Here is a 12,730-nt window from a genome sequence, read left to right as displayed (position 1 = left end):
ACAAGCAGATATGCTGCTTGCTGTGCAACTCCCTGAATTAGGCAAAAGTCTTCTAAACTCATAATTACTTCAGAAAGTGAAGAAGAGACAGATAAAAGATCAGTATCAAAGTAGAGCATTTTGACTTAAACTTTTCACTTTCCACATGTAATTCCTACAATTCCCACAAGAATCACAGGCTGCTTCTACAGTCCTACACGTGCAAGATGTGAATAACCACCATCCCCTCTTCCTAAATGTCAATGCCATAGACCCCATCACATTCAGGAGGATTATAAACTACAACCAAGACCTTCTCTCTCTTCCTAGCTTCCCTCACCTCCTTTCTTCCTTCCTCACATCAACCCCAAAACAAAGGGTCATCAACAGAGCAACTTAGCTTTTTAGACATGAAACCATCATATGTCCCAGGACAACCTGACCTGAAGGAATCTGGAGTCAAGAGAAAGCTGTGCAGTTCCTAAGGTTCCCAGGAGACTGAATCACAAATAAAATTATATAGAAAGCAGCCAAGAAAGCTTCCAAGGAGGAGAAGTAGCAGCAGAGGCCAGGTGAGAGACAAGACACTCTTATGAGTTTTAACCTGCAGTTAAACACCTTCTTGAATTATGTCATGGGAATGAAAAGGGGAAGGGGCACCTGTGTTCCACTCTTTAAAGGAAAAGTGATAAGGTACTGCCTCTCAGAATTGCCTCTCTTGTTAATGGTGCAAAGCACTTTCCATTTAAAGTGGAAATGGAGGAGGTCTGAAGCAAAAGGTCAATCCTTTTCAACCAAAGTTTCAATCAAAGCAAGTATCATTCCTCGTCTTTAGGAGGTAAGATAGGTAGTCAAAGACAGATCTGAGTGTGTTCATCTCCAAAGGCATTTGTTTGGTCTGCATCACCCCTAAATTCAAAACAGGTATCAGCTTCTTAGTCTCAGAGGACCAGTAGCTTTGTCACTGCCATAGAAAGTGCTGTAAGTCTGAGCTAAAATTCAGATCAACTTCAGCTGCACTCTGTTGGGATAGCAGAGTCTGCACCATCCCAGAGAAAAATAAAGACATAAAAAACAACTGAGACAGGTATTGATCATCCATCCACACATCTCTGCACTGACTTACAGCCAGCTCAAATCAAAAAGGCCAAAGTTACCCTGAGGGTCTCCAAGTGCTGACAGAGACAGAAGCTTTAGAGAGGAATGGGAACGATGATAACCACGTGCTGAACTAGACAGGTATAATCTCTGGGAGAAAAGCCACACACTGAAGGGTTTATACAACACAACAAGATTAATAGGGGGATGGAAACATATTTATGATACCTACATCTACAGCTGGGGGAAAAAAAAGTCCTTTATGATCTTGTGAGTACACCCAAAATCTTACCCATCCCATTTCTAAGTCTGTCAGTTCCAATCTCTTAAAGAAATAGTGCCTCTCCCTGTAAACATTGTCTCACATCCTTAGGCCACCAGAGCCATAAAAGCAGTAGTGCCAGCAATCTTCATGTCACATATGCTGAAGAGTTTAATCAGTATTATTGTCCTTCTCCTAATACCTAGGGTGTGAAAATACAGTCCTTACAGGGGTCTTCATCAGTGTGTTGGGAATGTCATCCATCCCTGCTAGCAGCTAGGCTTGTCCAACGTGGGATTCCAGCTATCCAGCAGAACCACTGAGCCATTGCACCTGAGAGAGCTTGCACACAGCCTTTGCGTAACTGGGAACAACTACTTTAACTTAGCAATAATTAGCTTCCTATGGCAGCCATAGGTCTTCCCACATGAATGTTGCTTTCTGTGGAATCCACTGTCCCAGAGCAAAGCTGATTCCCAGTGAATGTGTTGCCTTATTCGCACCCTTTGAAATTCTCAAACAACAACAAATAAGTGCCACTGTACTGGGACTTTTTTGGTCCAGGCTCCTCACTCCCTTTATAAGTGATGATATTTGCTCATGCTTTCTTGCATTTCAGTGGAAAATTTTCATCTGTTGGCAAGGAAAGATACACAGATCATTCCTGCTCTTCTCTTTAGTCTTTAAAGAACTAAGTAGCACTGATGTTGTTTGTTTACTTACAGGAAAAAAAAAAAGGTTTTCTCCAAACAATGCTTTCTCTCTCAATATAAAATTTCCTGAAAATAATCTTCATTTTCATTAAAGCCTATGGCATTTTTGACTCTTTTCAGCAACCTGAGCAACTCCATTAGAAACCCTGATACAAGACTTGCTTCCACAGAATTCCCTCTGTGGTTTATTTTTTAACATTTAAATTCTCCAAAGTATCAATATTCTAGATTCATACATAAACCAAGACTATCCCTGATCCCTGTGTTTCATAATGTAGGCTCTGCACATGAGAATACTGTAGCAGTTCTGGTCATTGTCAGGAAATCAGATCTTTTAGGCAGTTGCATGTTATGTCTGCACATAAGTTTAGAAAGTGATACTTTCTTAGTAGCAAGTACTCAAAGGTACCAACAAGGAAAGATGTAGTACAGCCATAGAGAATGGCACATTACAGATATGCAGAAAGTATGGGCTTCACTGGTGCACAGACATGTAATTGAACATCACTGATGCTGACCTTAAATGGCAGAGTTGGTCATCAAATTAGCTCCTTTTTGGTATAGTAAATAAGTCCAGATATATTCCACAGTTTTCTCACTAATAAATTACCTGTTTTGCAAGTTGTATGAATTTTAAGCATTAAAAGGAGGGCAGGATTTACTCTTAGTGTAGCAATTTATTCAGCATTATCCAATCCAATCTTAGTGATGTGCTAGGCACTCCTAAATAACTATTGATCAATCAAATAGAAAGTCAATCAATAAATTCTGAGTGAACACCTACTGTTTTATTCATAAGAATTCTTCCTACTCTCTATTAGTAGCTATTTCTTTCTTCCTTCCACATTACCTTTTACATCTTTCCTCATGGGCTATGTTATTTAACTCTTTTGCCTGGTAACCAGTCACAGTCTTTTCAAACTCTGTTCATGGACAAGATATTTTCAAGTAGAGAATCATTCTCATTTTCTTTCTTTGTACTGTAATTCTGCAGGATCCTTTCAGAAGTGCTGCACAACAGGAATCATTGATTTATAAAGGCATTACAATATTTTCTTTTTTCTTCTATTCTATTTTATTCATTATGCCCCATTTGCTTTGAGTGCACAGTTACACAGGTTAATGCTTCCCAGGAATCTTACACTACAGGCCTGTTCATCAACTTGATTAGAATGGATATTCATGAGTAAATAACTGTATGCAGATAATCTAAAACATTGATATCAATAGCTGGGATTTATCTTCCCTAATTTTAGCTGTCAAATATTTAGGGGTCTTTGCTAAGCTATGCTTAGGTTCCTTCTAATATTAATGAGAAAGACATATTCCAAGAAAGATCTATCTCATCTTGAAATAGGTGAAATGGGAGAAGGTAAATTGCCCCGAAGGTTTTGATCTCTTTAGAGGAAAACTGACTATGGATTTAGACTAAAAATCTGCTGGTTTAATGACAAAATTTAAAAGAAACAAATTCCTCTCTCCACTCCAAGACATTAGCTCTGATTTGTTCCAGCACAGAAAGATCAGAACTCATGCACCAATCCTTTCTGCAGCTATTAAACCTCACTAGGTTCTTAACATTTAATTTGATATTTATTTATTCATCTCTGCCTAGCATTTGAAATTCTAAAGACCTGGCTCCCATACTTCTGTCCAAGATTATCCAGACTGAATGATATGCATGAGACGTTGCACACAGAGTCAATCTGACACATCCCAACTACATCACACGGCTTGTAAGCCTGATACATCCAGGACATATCAGCAGTCCTACATATGCACCGAGCAAACACTCTGCATAGTCCATCGACTCTATGCTGGACACAGTGGATTAAACACCCCTTCAACTCAGAGAGGTGTGTGCTGTGAATCTGAAGTGTCTGCGTGTTACTAGAGCACCATACGGACTCAGTCCATGCCCAGTTTCTGCAGCCACTTTTGCCAGGCTGCTGGACAGTCAGAAACCCTGCAAGTGTGACACCGAAAAGAGTGAAAGGGTTTGACAACCTGTGAATGGAGAGTCTCCTGCCCAAAGCAGCGAAATGCTCTGTTTGTATATGTAACAGTTTTTAAAGGTGCGGGGATGTAATTTTCAATTCAAACACCCATTAAGCTACAATAAAACATTACTAAGAATAGTCAAGGCACTAGAATATCACATATATACATATATATGTATACACACATGCATTTTTTTTTAACTTGAGGTAGTTAGCAGCTATTAGCTTGAGCTACTCACTGCTAATTTGAGGCGGAAGAACACACACATACCAGGCCCATGTACGCACTTTGAGATCAAGATTCTAAAGAGAGCAGCCTTGTTTTAACACAGGTAAGAGTTGTGTAATGAGAAACATTTGTAAGGCATCATTGTAGCCTTAAAGAACTGGGTGTTCCACAACACCCTCAGCCACAGACATAAACCGCCAGATTAAGACAGTGTCTCTAAAATACTTCTTGGAGAGTAGAGCATTTATTCATTGGAAAGCCACTGCCTCTAGTCAAATCATGACTTACTAAGGTTGCAAAACCTGCATTCACGGTGTTTTCTAGCAGCAGGTTTTCCCCATGATACCAAAGGAAGCAGTAGCAGGCTGGGTTTCATGGGGGATTGAGGGGAACTGTGGCTCCCATTGCAGTAGGTCACCTCCAGAGCAGCAGACTCCCCTATTCACAGAAGAAGCCTGCCAATGTTACTCAAGTGCATGCAGTTTTCATACTGCAGTCCTCCCGGGGCATAGAGATCCAGTCCTCCACCTAATCTCAGCACAGAATTATCAGCCTTCCCATTTAAACTCCCATTTATAAGAAAATCTCACAATAAACAGAGCAAAACTTTCTCATAATTTGGATACAGTCAGGAAAAACATTCCCCCAAGGAAATAAAATAGAAGCTTAATGGAACCCAGTCTTGCCCAAAAAGGGAAGTGTACGTCTTTTTAGTACCACCTGAATCAAGGCTCCACCTCATCTCATTTGTTCCCACTGCTTCAGCATTGGTGACAAGCAGGTAGCATCATCCTGCCTGTAATCTCTGTGTCTCCTGAGCTTCCTACAACCTAGAATCACTGCAGCCTGGGTTCCAGTTTTCACCCAAATGGTACATCTTCAGGAAGTATTCTTACATACTGTACAGTTCATCCTCAGACTTCCACAGATACGAAATGGGGATAGATGGCATAGTTCCATCCACCCTGTGTATTCTCAAAAAATCTCAAAAACAAGTAGTTTCTCATTCAATTTCTGTCTCATTCTCCTCATCTCCAAAATCATCACCAACTAGCTGACAAAATTACAGCCATCTTTCACTTTGTAGTTGCCCTGTAACACCTTTTTTTTTTAATCTTTCTGCTATTTTTCCTCCTACTGCAAATTTTTGTTCACTCCATTAGCATTAGTTGACTGTCAAATCAGCATAAACCTTTCCTGTTGTTAAAATAATCACTCACACCTTTCCTTTGTTCTTCTCTGTCCTCTTCAATTCATCAATAGGTTCCTTGTATTTTACATGTAGCCATAAAAATAGCACATTAGAGCTTCTGTGAAAACCATGGACTCTTGATGAGTGAACTTTAAAATATTCACCATAAGACAAGTGATGAGCAGAGAGATCAAATGTTTTGCCCCAGACTGCACAGCCAATCTATAGAAGGCAGATATAGACTCCCAGCTCTTATGATTTGTGGTCCCATGTGCTGGTCCTAAGAATATGCTTCCTCTCTTGCACAGAAAAAATACCTTGTGCAGGCAGCATTCATGTCATGTTTGCATCAAGTCAACATACCTGGATGAAGATATATTCATCCTGAACAACAAGGGAGCTGACATCAATGGAGCGCGAAAATGGCCCACTCCTTTTGGTCTCTGAGCACTCTTGGATCCGACAGGTCAAATAGTGGGTGTCTGTAATGGGAGAATATGTACACATGAGAAAGGCCCAGGTAGGAGCCAGTTGTCTGACAACAGCAGCAGCAGCTCAAAAAAAAGATCTCTGAAGGGAAGTCTAAACCTCATCTCCAGCTATATAGATGTTATTCCATGATCTGCCCCCAGCCTTTAGCACAGTAACTGCTCTCTCTTAAGTCAAGAATTCACCACACTTGAACATTCACCATTCATCCCCATTCTGCAGACTTCAATCTCAGGAGATTGAAGTTCAAACCATAAATGGATGTTACCAACCTTCAATGCATCAGAAAGCTGATGGTGAGTCTACATGGAGCAGAAGATTTCAGAAGCCATTCAGGTAGAATTTACCAGTTTCAATACCCTGCTGGGACTTATATCCCTGTCCTCCCTCTGAAATACCCTGGCCTTGGTGACTGGTTTTAGTTGTGGTAGTAACACACACACACACACACACACACACACACACGCACAAAAAGAAGCCCAAACCAACACTATTAAGTTTAACTCATTTTGCTGTGAAAATAACAAGCATCTCCCAAAATTAAACCTTTATAGCCAACACAGACTAGGTATGAAAATGCCATGGACATGAAATAGCATGACCGGTTAAGAGTCCTAGCAGTAGTTATATGCACTGCAAGAACCATCAAATGCTTCTGAACAGAAACAAGATGAGAATACCATCATACCAGTGGGATTTTGTCAGGCCTTGGCATTGCTTGAGAGGAGGAACTGGACTGAGAGAAGAGCATGAAGATAACAGAAGGCAAAGGCAGACATATAGAAAGTTGCTCAGTGCAAGAAGAGACGTGCTGATCTCCAGCAAGTTGACAGGGGTTATAGGGAATTAAGCATTATTTCACTCAGGCTAAGAAAGGACCTCACGAAAAGAACAATGAAAGCATTGTGTCTCTGGATGTATGTAGTCTAAATATGCCCTCTCTGCTTTTCAACTGCTCTTCTGAAAGCTGCAAATTAGGGAGAAAAAGAAAATACTACTAAGATGACAGCTGCAGTGATAAAAGGGTCATATCTTTTACACTGCAGCACTTCTACAGGCTTCCTAGATTCAAGTGCTTGTTTTCTTTTCTACAAAGGGTGAGGACAGACCATCAACGAAGAAAACAGCAAGTTTATAAAGGCTGGGGTGAGCCTGGTGCTGTGATTTTGGTTTACAACAGAACCCTTTAACATGAATCTTGTCAGACAGATCCCAAAATGATAAAACAGAAGTTTAAAAGGACTGCACTTGCCTAGCAAAGCTGCTTACAGGATTCTATGTACCAAAAAACCTGCTACTGTCTTTTGTTTGTGTCCTTCCAGTGACAGCAAAATGGGGTTCAGTGGAAAGTTCTGGGAGGCACGACCCAAATCATAAGACTCAGCTAACTGCCTTCCCAGATTCTAAGACTAGATTCACAGACTGATAGTTTACCCTTTCATTGTCTTGTCCCATCAACACTCTTAAGAATGCAAAAAGAATGCAAGTCAGAGGTATTAATAATAAAAATAATAATAATAAAAAAATAAATTGTCTAAAAAGGTCACCAACTACAACCAAGCTTTAACCTAACACAGGTTCACACCCAACCTCCTAATGGCTGAAGTCCCATGTTTGAAGGCTGCAGATCTGGTTCTGGGTTGAGGCATTGGGGATTCCAGGTTAATAAGAGTTACATGGCTGATTCAGAGCAGTTGCATAGGTCTGATGCAGTAATGAAATCGTAGTCCCACTGAGAATGCTAAAGCAGCAGAAAATGTTGCTGGTGCCAGCTCAGAGTATCTGGAGATAATTAAAGTGTATGGTGAAAAATATCTGACCCAGAGACAGTGCCAAATAACCGGAGTATCAGAGTTGTATTTTCTCCCAGCATAAAATACCAGCAGCAGTGGAGAGGTCAGACTTTCAGCTAGCATAAATTAAGGTTCTTCATCACCTGACATATATATATACACCCTTGGTCCAGAGCTGCTATTTAGTTCCTCAACATGGAATCTAAGGAAATTTTGCAGTGGATAAAAGCAACTTCTCAGAAAACAAGAGGGTCTTATATGCTGCCACGCTACCCAAAGAGATCTACAGACATGGCTTGTTCTTTGAGGTAGCTCTAAAATTAGGTAGAACAAGGAGGAGAGGTCGGGAGGCATATTTTTAGAAGCTCATTGCCTCCAGTATATTCTCCCACACAGTAGCCTGGATATTCTTATCCTTCCAAAAAGGGGATAATTTGCTGCTGCTGAGTGACAGAATAGGAAGAGGAATAAAAACCTGTCACAAATAAATGCAGATAAATCACAAGTGTTGACATGACAACAAGCTTCCTGCCTATTGGGAAATGTGTCATTTTGAGTGTGTTACACCAGCAATCAAATATACTTGAAGAATGACATCTGATTAATATTCACAAGAAGATGGTGTTAAAGGGGGGTAGCTCACTACCCCATTTCCATTTTGTCTCTTGCTTTATTTATTTATTTTTGTGTATTTTACAACACAAGGTCTATGAAAAAAACAAAACCCCACAGACAAAAAAATTATCTTCAAACCCGTCTGCTTTAGGATACCAAAAAAAGTTCAAGTCTTGTTTTTTTTTTTTTCTCCTGCTTTAAGGAAAATGAAAAACAATGTCCTTTAAAATATGTTAAAAAATCAGGTAAAAAATATGACAGCACCCAGTTTGGTTCCCATTTACACTTTGGGCAACTCAAAGTGAGAAACATTTCCAAGTCCTTGCTCAAGCTTCTTAAAGAGTATGATCCCTTCCTGAGCTATGGTCCCATTCGCAGAAAACATCTTCCCTTAGATAGAAAGTACAGCATCCCTCAACAAAAATCTCAATTAAGAGAGAAGAGGGCATCCTAACTTCCAAGCTGTTATCTCCCTCTCCTCCAAAATGAGGTGATTTTTCACCCCTCTTTTGCACAGCCACAAAGAAAAAGGACATCCACTCAGAAGGACAGGTGACATGAGCCCAAGCCATGCCTCTAGAGCCTTACTTACTTTCACTGGGAGATATGTGTCTTAAGGGAGATTGGGGATTATTTCCAATGTCCCATGCAACACCAGAAATAAAGGGTTTGGGTGTTTTGGCTTTGGTTTTGGGTTTTTTTGAGTGGGTTGGGGTTTTTTGTTTCCTTTGGGTTTTTTATTATGTTCTACTGCAAAAGGAGTTGAAAAGAGCTCCCTACTTCCCAGACAGCACCAAAGCTTTTCATGCTTTTAATCAACATCCAGCTACTTTCTCAGCTCATCTGTGAAGGCGGCAATATGGACATCAAACATCCTGGAGTGCTTGCTGCAGCTCAAATCCCAACATCCATACCTCCACACAAACCCTTCCCACATCATTTAGGATTAGGGATGTACAGCCATTTTCCAGTTGAGGAGCTTGAACCGCCTCCTCATTGCCATTTAACACAGTCTCCCATCTTGAGAATTTGGAGTGTATTTTTACCCTTTTAGAAGTGATAAAACCAAAACAATTTCTTGAAATTTGAAGTGATAAACGGGTGAGATAAGCCAAGTCACTACATCTCCTCTTTGCCTGCCAGCCATGCCAGCTTTGGCAGGAAGCAGGAGCACAAGAGGCTCTCTCTGGTGAGTACCACCCAAGGATGTGAGTCCCGGAAGGGAGGCTGTGAAACAGTCAAACCTGTCACCGTACTGAAGGCTGCAAAGGGGCTGTGTCACAGTTACCTGTGTGCAGTTAACTGTGGCTTACAGAGACACAGGACAGCAAGTCCTGCTGCTTCCTAGCAGCATTATAAGGCAGCTGAAAGCAGGGATGGCTGACCAGCATAGCTAACAGGAAGAAGGGCTGCTGATGGTACAAGTTGCACTAGCACACTGGCTCAGCTTCAGTCAGGCCCTGGTGCCAGGCAAGACTTCAAATCAAACACTGCTAGTGAAGCTTCCCATGGGAAGGAGAAAAAAACTCACTGGCCTCAACAATTTTGCCCCTGAAGCAAAAGAGTATTTAGAAATGTCGACAGTATTGTAAATTGCTTTCCAGGAATTACTTACCCTGTTTTTTTACTGGTTAGCTTTTTTCCCTCCCCTTTTTCCTTTAACTCAAAGCCTGTTTATTGCACCATATCTGTGAGTGGGGAGATTAGCTCACTGAACATCAGAAAGTTTAATATATCCTTCCCAGGAATGCTGGTGGGTGCTTGTGTAAGTGTATTCATAATAGTTCCCTTGCATCTAACCCTGTCCTTGCTGCTGCCTATTACACCCAGGCAGAAGGTACAATGCCCAAGGCTCCTACATGTTTTTATAATTTAAAAATGCAAGCCTTGATTATTATTCTGCTACAATAGCTCTGCCAAGATGTTGGAAAAATGTGAAAAACTTCATCCGCTACAAAAGACATGAATAGCTTGAGATAAGATAGGCACTGGAATTATCAGCATCTTGCAAATATTTAAAGAGATTAGACACTGGGGAAGATGGTTTTTTCAGAGACACAACCATTCCTAATGACAGGACAGACAAAACCATGGGGCAAGATATTTTGAAGGACAGACACCAAGAGAGGTGAACAGGACTTCCACCTCTCAGCTCCACGAGCTTATTGATAGCCCTGACTCATTTACAGATGAATGAGACTCTATCATGCCCCCCAACCTGTTCCAAGCTCCAGTGTCTGAGTTGCTATTAGATAGGTTCTTGAATCTCATTACGGCTAAAAGAAAAAAAAATTAAAAATAATAATTTAAAAAAAAAATCAAGTTCAGAAGTCTATTCCTAAATACCATTTCCCTTTCTCCCCACCACTTTTTCTCTTCACATTTTTTTTTTTAAATAAAAAGCATGGAGAAATACAGAAGAAGAGGAAAGAAAAATACCCCATCTAGAAGAATCATGTATTTTTCAAGTAGCCAGTGACACTGAAGGCATGGATTCTTTTCCCTGAATTGAACTGACCAATGGGAATACTTAAATCCATGTCTGTTAATGCATCAAGTAAGTGACTGAGCCATCAGACTGACCTAAGAGGCATCAAAGAAGCCTATCCTTCCTTCTCTACACTACTGAGGAAAACTTTCATCAGAAACTTTCTGATCAAGAGGAAAGAACTGCAGGGGCCCATTTTCCACCAGGTGGAAGTGCCTCAGCCATTTCACTGAGCACATGAAAGCCCAATTTGGTTACAGAGCTTACTGGGAGAAAAGTTCAGCTTCCCATTCCTAGGCACACAGAGTTGTACCATTTCACACCAGCTGAGGCTATAGCTGTGAGGCAGTTGCTGCTTTGTAACACAAACTAATATCGTTTCAAGCCTTAAAAACTCTAATTGGAACAACACAGTTCTTTTGTGCTGTGCTTGGCTGGGAGAGGAGTCATTTTGGTGCTGTGCCCCAGTGGTACCTGCCAGCAAGGCCAGCACAGCCCGACGGGTCTCCGCTGTGCCTGCTGGGATGATGGCCTGAAAAGGGGATGTTTTGCTGACACTACTGGTTAAGTCTGACTTTCAGCGAAACCCTCAACACCATTACCTGCAAACTTCAAAATGCTGCATTTATATATTAAAAAAAGAACAAATAGCAAACCCCTGAGCAAACAAGACCTGAAGGAAGATAGCTGTCTGCAAACTGGGGACACATCTTTAGAAAAAGCATTTACATCCCTGAGACATCCAATATTCAAATAGCTGGGTGAGAAAGTTTAAACTTAGTTTGAAAACAGATTCCATCAGCAGTTTTACTTGCTTTTGGCCACTTCTCCCAGCATCCCTGCAGCAGCACACACAGCAGCAAAGGCACTGAAGATGCCTCCCTACCTTGTCCACCCACCTGCTGGCCTGTTTTGCTTTTTCCACATATTCAACAAACAGCTGTCACCTCTGAGCTTTTATTGCCTGGTTATTTATTCAGCTGCCATCACTAAATAGCAGTGGGAGGCCTGTGAGTGATTTTAGGAGATCCACAATCTCAGAGAAGCCACCTTGATAGACAGGAGCTTGTTCACTCAGCATCTGGCCTACGCAGTGCTTGACTAAAAACAGGAAATTTTGCAACCAATAAAAATGAGGCTTTTTCTTCCCAGAAATCCTCTAAAACCTCAGTTCTATGCTGCTTTTATGAACTATCCCTGTAGTGAAAAGGGACACTTGTCCCATTGCTCCCATTTACTCCCACTGGAGTAAAGTTCCACACCAGGAGGAGATGCATTACTATGCTGTAGTTCCTGAGAGAAATATCTAAAACACTATCTGTATCTGATACTGTCCTTCCTAACTACATAGGAATCCATTCTACTACAAATGTGACTAGATTCATTTCAGTGAGGGGCTAAGAAATGTTTTTCTGTTTCCTACTTCAGATCCAGGCATCTTTCATGGCCTTTAATGTTTTAGTATGGAACACCTATCCATACCTTATAAGCAAAACTAAAAAATACTTTCAATACAAGACACAGGGACAAAGCGACATCCTGACGAGAGGATAAGTCTGACTGCAGGCAATTTCTTAAATTTCCGGGTACAATCCAGCTCTTTTGAGCACCTCTGGAAATGCACAAAGGCTGCAGGGCATAGTAGAGGTATCCCATCTCTTTATGATTCATGTAAACTACATGATACTGAAACAGCTAAATAGGGAACAGAATAGATGGGTCCTTAGCCCAACAGATTGTGCTTTTGCCCACTCCCTCCAAGGACACAAGCCCTGCAGCCAGTGACTTTCCCCAAATGGGCTAAGGATAAGAATATGCCTCACATCAAACCCCCATGACCCACATATTTCCTACCAATTAAAATGTAAATAG

At 41.0% G+C, this 12,730-nt stretch overlaps 1 protein-coding gene across 1 annotated transcript in view; it reads right to left on the bottom strand.

Moving 5' to 3' along the window:
* SORCS3 (sortilin related VPS10 domain containing receptor 3) overlaps positions 1 to 12,730 on the bottom strand; it is a 286,940-nt gene that overhangs the window by 72,894 nt on the left and 201,316 nt on the right. Inside the window, exon 7 of the mRNA XM_064663258.1 lies at positions 5,837 to 5,955. Within this exon, the coding sequence (XP_064519328.1) occupies positions 5,837 to 5,955 (119 nt within the window). The remainder of the gene's footprint in view (positions 1 to 5,836; positions 5,956 to 12,730) is intronic.

This window comes from Pseudopipra pipra, chromosome 8 (assembly GCF_036250125.1).
Source record: "Pseudopipra pipra isolate bDixPip1 chromosome 8, bDixPip1.hap1, whole genome shotgun sequence".
NCBI lineage: Eukaryota > Metazoa > Chordata > Aves > Passeriformes > Pipridae > Pseudopipra > Pseudopipra pipra.
The sequence above is the reverse complement of the archived record's forward strand: the minus strand, read 5'-3'. Positions and strand labels throughout refer to the sequence as shown.